Source organism: Balaenoptera musculus, chromosome 10, assembly GCF_009873245.2.
Source record: "Balaenoptera musculus isolate JJ_BM4_2016_0621 chromosome 10, mBalMus1.pri.v3, whole genome shotgun sequence".
Lineage (NCBI taxonomy): Eukaryota > Metazoa > Chordata > Mammalia > Artiodactyla > Balaenopteridae > Balaenoptera > Balaenoptera musculus.
The window spans coordinates 31,519,460-31,525,992 of NC_045794.1; the positions used below are offsets into that span (position 1 = coordinate 31,519,460).

The following is a 6,533-nucleotide window of genomic DNA, read 5'->3' on the forward strand; positions in this document are numbered from 1 at the left end:
GTAATTTAACTTTCTAGGAAAAGTATCACAAAGCCATAAAAACCAGATGATTCTCAAACTGATATTAATAAATTTGAACTGGTGATACTAAATATTACAACAATCTAAATATAAAATAAAATATGTGGTATGTTAGGAAATACATAAAACAGAGCCTATAATTTAATAATAATTTAATTTGATATGACTCATTTATTACACTCACATTTCTACCTGAGCTTCTTAAATTTTAGTTTCCAAAGGTTATCTGACTTGAGAACCTATGACAGTTTTGAAATGTAAAATGCGACGATGTTTAAAGAACAAAGAAAAGTTTTACCTCTAATAATTTATATGCAAAATAGTTGAAATAATAAAATTTCAGTTTACCAGAAAGTTCAATTGTGGTTTGAGGGCCTGATATAAATGGAATTTCCCAAACTGATGTTTGAATTTTAAACATAAAGTAATTATAAAGCAATCTAGAGAGCTTTAAAAGCACAGGAACACACAGAAAGATAGAAGATATCTTGTGGGATTTTTCTTTAAAATCCTTGAAAAATATAATAGAGCTACTATAGATGAATCTTAATTTGAGGATTGAGACTCTTGACACATTCTGTGCTCTCAGTGAAGACATTTGATTTATTCATGGAAGTAGAAGACTTTAATCCACCTTTTCTTCAATATTCATCTAATAGCTGAAAGTGCCTCTGGAAATTCACTAAACATTATAAATTGAAAAAAGAATTACAGATTTTATTGTCAACCTGAAAAAGAAATCAAGATGAATACTCATTTGTTCTTTCCCCCTCCCTCCCTCCCAGGTTGGTGCTTCATTTGGTGACCCCAGCAACCCATGTGTCTCCTACTTCTGCCACAGCACAGGTTTCGTTGCGGTGGTACAAGACTGCCCAAAGCAGACTTGGTGTGCAGAAGTAAGTCATCCTCTTAAGCAGTGATCAACAAAGTTCACTTCTCATGTTAAATATAAACGCAACCTGTCTTCTTCCTTATTTGGAAAAGTTTGTGCCTGGACAATAGTTATACATCTCTTGTAGATTCCATTCCAGTTATGTCATACACCTTTTATTGCCAAGTATATTTTTCATATCAAATATATATTTGCAGGTTCTATAAAACTTAATCTAGTGCTAGTCTAGAAGTGAGTTACTGTAGAAAACATGTTACTGTTTTTTAAAGAAACAAAAAACTATTTTTTTCAAGGTTCATGGATTCAGCTTAATCATTCTCTGTAAAAGAACATATTTTTTAACATAATCACATAAATGTGTACTGTTCAGATCTCTCTTTGTGCCGCAATTTTTATCCCCCGAAAATATGGTGAAGGTTTTGTATTAATGAATGCTTAAGTTTAAATTACTAAGGAAGGTTTAAATTTAACTATTTTTTCTTTCTGAAGCTATAATTGATAATATAGTTTAAAGTTTTATTTTAGAACTCCAGTGTTGGCTTTCAACATTTACTGAGTTTTTACTTTGAGACATTGATAAGTTTGAGGGTATGATAATTTATAAGGCGAAAATCCTGCCCGTGAGAAACTTAGTGTCAAGTAGTAATGTTATTATTAAAGTAATTTTTTTCAATTCAAATAGGGAGGAGTAATTTTTTATTTTTTGGTATTTTATTTTAAAGAAGAATTTAATTTAAACATTGTTTTCCCCTTTCTAACTACTGTTGAAAAAATCTGGTGTCAATAGTCTAATTTTTATTGCTATACTCTCCCGTCTGTGCTGACTGGATCTGAGATCAGCGTGTCTATCTGTTCCATTTCCCGCTTTGGGATGCTATTTCAATAAGTTAACAAATGTTATATTATTTATAGAAAAATACAGAGGTTTTTCAGTCTGTTTCTTTTTCTCTTACCCCTATAGGAAGGCAGAGTCTATGATTCAAATAACTGTTGCTATACATGTAAGTAAAATCAAGTTCCACACACGGAGGAAATGTAAACTGTTGACAAAAATTTAGTGTTTCTTTAAAACAAAATGGCAGATCATTAATAGAAAGTCTCCTGTGTTTTAAACACAATAGGTAATCTAACCCATATGCATAAACTAACAATTAATACAAAGTATTATATTTTCTCACGCATGTTGGTTGCAGCATTCTTCCCAGTAAAAACCAGTGATGTTTACAAGGGAGAACATTTAATTTTCATGGAAAAAAATTAGTTTGCTCTCCTAACATCAGTAGGTTATGTTGTAAATTGTTGTATTAGATCATAAGGATGATCAGCAATGAGAAAATGGATATCAGAAACAACCATCTCTCTGCCTTTTCTTCCTTCCCTCCTCTTTCTTCCTTCCTTCTTCTACCTGCTTCCCTTCCTCCTCCTTCTTTTATTTCTTCTTCTCCTATGATAGTAATCATAGAATAATAATAACATTTATTGAGTATTAACCAGGTACCTTGTTCTGGGTGTTGAGACAGTTAATCCCTTTCAATAACATTGTGAAGTATTTGTTGTTATTATTCTCTATTTCATGGTTAAGAAAACTGAGACTTAGCAATTGTTAATGTTGAACACCATTTTTGACTCTGTTATCCTAGGTAAAACTAATTGCAGATCTTCACCCGTGAATGTGACTGTTAACTACAATGGTTGCAAGAAAAAATTTGAGATGGCAAGATGCATAGGGGAATGCAAAAAGACTCTCAGGTAAGTTTTTCCTTGAATGTATACTGTGCATTAATTTTGGAACACTGTGGAGAAAATTAAGCGTTTAAAACATTACATGGACAAATGTTTACATGAGAGCTAATGATCAGGACCTGGTTAAAATGAAAATATTAATACCTGCAAATCAAAATAAACATTTTAAATAGTAATTAATTATTCTGAAGTAGTTTTCTAAATAAGTCAAACATAATACATTTATGACAAATGTATTTATTTTCATATAGTGATTACAGAGATTACTTAAGCAAATACTCTTGCTTAAAAGTGATTTTTTAAAAAGTTGCTTACATTTTAGACATAACATATATTACATATTTTTTCTTTTGTACACTTTTACATGTAGATTAATATATGGAGAATAATTTGGTATTAAGTTGTATATTTAAAAAATGTTTTGTTTATATTTTTTGCACCATAATGCTCTAATTATGAAATGGTAAATCTCTCCATTTTGGACATTTTTCATTTTCTTTTTTTTTTTTTTTTTTTGGTCTTACATACCAATTATAATGAATCCACACCAGAAGTTTACAGTAAAGGGGGAAATGCAAGGTGTAGGGAAAGAATAAATTTGTTGGAAGACTTGCTAAATCACTTAGACAATTAGAATTTGAACATTGATGTCAATTTATTTCAGAAGACATTCTGAAAATATTTATTACCTAATTTTCTTTTTTTAAGGTATGATTATGATAACTTTCAGTTGAAAAATTTATGCCTTTGCTGCCAAGAAGAAAACTATGAGTTCAGAAAAATTTTTCTTGACTGTCCTGATGGCGGTACAATACCTTACAGATACAGGCACATCACGACGTGTTCCTGCTTAGACATGTGCCAACAATCTACGACCTCAACAGTCAGTTAATAGTAAATAGCATTACCTTTCCTGTTGTAACAGACCAGGTATTTATTTTGTAAGTGAACAAAAATAATGACTTAAATAATGAGAATAACTAAACATTTGTATGTCACTCAAAATGTGAGTGGCCATTATGAGTCTTTTTGTTCTTTTATTGACTGAATCTGAAAAATAAATACAACTTTGCAAGCAATTAGTGAACATATGTATTTATTTGGTAGCAATGAGAATTCTAGAAGTCAAGGAGAAACTGAGTCATATCATGGCTCTCCAGTGTACTCGCTTTCTAGTCTTCATCTGGATGAGGCCATTTTCCTGTTTTGTTCCTTCCCTTCACAGCCAAACTTATGAAAATGTAAATTTTGTTCATCACCCCTTTCATTCTATGACAACTCCCTCTGCTGAGGACACCCATGGCCTTCTTATGATTTTTTTCTGTAGGGTCTGGTATCATTTTCACTCTTCCTTTCTTGAAACATTTTTCTTGCTGTTTCTGTGACATCATTTTAAATTAGTACTCCTACATTCTGTGGACACCTTCACTTTTGCCAGTCTTTTAAATCTCAGTTCTCCAAAGTTGTATCCTGTTCCTCTTCTCATTTTACTGAGGCTCCTTGGACAATTTCACTAACATAGGCAGATGTGTTTATACATGGAGGATCTCCAATCTATATCTCCAGCCCCAAACTCTTCTTGAATTACATTGATAGAATTACATTGATAGAACTCTGAATTTACATCTCTAACTGGACATTCTGTAGGTACCACAAATTAAGCAAGACCAAAACTAAATTAATGTCATTCCCCCAACCCACTCCTCTACTTGTATTTTGCATATCATTGAGGTAGTTAGCTAGAAGAAGTTGAGGTTCAATAATATCATGACTGTCATCTTCAGTACATTCTACACTTTGCTACCTCACACTCATACCCTTCTTCCTATAGGTATATTTCCAAATGTGTCTTGCACAACATTCTTTACATATGCAAAACATGCACAGTTACTAGCACTCTTATTCCCTTCCCAAACCCAATTTATCATAATCCACTTCTGTACTACTCACCTTTTTATATGACTTGGACTATTGGTACATTTAACTATCATCAAACACTGTATGTCCAGTGGTGGGTGAAGAAACTTGGTTTCTTGGTAACTAGGATCTTGGTAACTGCCAACAAAAGGTGAATAATAACTAAATACAGGTGGATATTACAAGTACTTTTAAATTTGGTCCCAAGGCCTTTGGCTTTCCTCCATGTCTTATCACTGGTTCCAGGTTTTTCTTCCTCTCAGTCTATATCTGAGTTGGTCAGTTGGCAAAATATTGCAAATTTGAGCCTTTAAAAATCCAAATGGATGAATTTGTAAGAGTTTTTCAATACATTTTACCTCAGGGAATGATAAACACCAAATCAACTATACACCTACATCTCAGCCTTTACTGCATGACAGTAACTCTATTCTCCTTTGGTAGTCAGAATTGATCATCCCAGACAATATAATGACAGAGACAGATTATCTGCTTAGAAAGGCTGTTCTAGAGTCACAAAAGACCCAAAATGGCTAGCAGGGACTTTGAACAAATGGGAGAGAATGTAAATCTTGATTTCTGGTTCATCTAATATGTCACATAGTGCAATCAGCATATCAACCTCACAAGTTAGTATCCCTCAGCTGGTGTTAGGAGTTCTCAATAGGCCAGTCTTTAAGGTTTACCATCTATGAATAATAGGCAAATTTCATTGATGCTGTATGCACCTATTGCCTTTCCTTTTTTCATTTTGAAACAAATTTTTTTCAGTTGGAAGGAGTGCTGTGCATCATTTCATGGTAGTGAATAAAATATTCAATAAGCTATGGATAGCAGTACTTCCCGAGGCATATTAAACACAAAAAGAAAATTCAAATCAACAATTGGTTATATCAAAGAAAAGGAGTACTGATCTCTTCCCAAGCGAAGAGGATCAAAGTTGTCAACTGTTACCAGGTGGTTGACTGGCACTCCATGATGAGGCCAAAAAGGAAGATCACTTTATTGTTGACATTGTGGTATTCATACTGCCTTTAGTGGCAGAAACTTAGGTTCTTGAGCCCATATATCACCTCTTCCCTGCCACAATTGCTACCTTATTCATGAACATCATTGTTGAAGGAGGTCATCAAGAGTACATGATGGCCAGTTGATCTGTGTATGTGCTGAGGCAGTTGGAGGCTCCTTACCCCCTTCCCTGTCCTTTGAATGTGTGTTCTACTTACCTTCCCCTCACTAGCAGCTACCCCAAGGACATAGCCTTGAGATAGTGTAGTGTTATTGAGACCATCCGAATGGTATATGTGACTGAATTCAATTAAGGCCTCTATATAATCTTTTAAGATTCTGGCAGGTGGATGCAGAGATCCACTTGTCTTGTGGTGCCCAAGACAAGCCTTGTAAGTAAGTTCCTTTGATAATTAAAACCTGCCACCTACCAATCTGCAGTGGTCTGCCTCTTCAGTCTTTCCTTGCCCTCTGTGTACAGGGGCCAATTTACAAACCAACACTCATTTAGCAACTACTGGCCAAGATGAGAAAGAAGACTTACTGACAACCATAAACTGTGATAACCATAGTTAACACATACTGTTTGTTATCTGATTCTTGCATGAAAATCCTGGTAAGGAATCTCTGGTAAATATATGCTTACTTATGTTCAGACTTGGATCTATTCTGGTGACCCAAATGAGTTTTCTTAATCTTCTTTGTGTCATCCTCCAATTTTGCTTCTTTTAAGTCCTTGGTTATTTCTATCAATTATCTGCTACTTCCCTGAAATCAGTGTAAAACCTGACTTTGAGCCAACCTTCTACTAAGCACAATAGCCAATGAGAAATATCCTTTCCAGTTGTCATCCATGGCGTTGCTTGAGATAGACTATAATACCACACAGAGCTTACTTTTCACTGATACTGGGGTCATTTGGTAATCCAGCCTTGAGTGTTTTTATCTTGTG

The 6,533-nt window shown here is 33.9% G+C and overlaps 1 protein-coding gene across 1 annotated transcript in view; it reads left to right on the forward strand.

Annotated features, from left to right (window-relative positions):
* The window catches only part of MUC19 (mucin 19, oligomeric), a 114,713-nt gene extending 111,165 nt beyond the window's left edge, over positions 1–3,548 (forward strand). Inside the window, 4 exon segments of the mRNA XM_036867435.1 lie at positions 807–921; positions 1,879–1,914; positions 2,554–2,662; positions 3,365–3,548. Coding sequence (XP_036723330.1) covers positions 807–921; positions 1,879–1,914; positions 2,554–2,662; positions 3,365–3,548 — 444 coding nt within the window.
* The last annotated feature ends 2,985 nt before the right edge of the window (positions 3,549–6,533 follow it).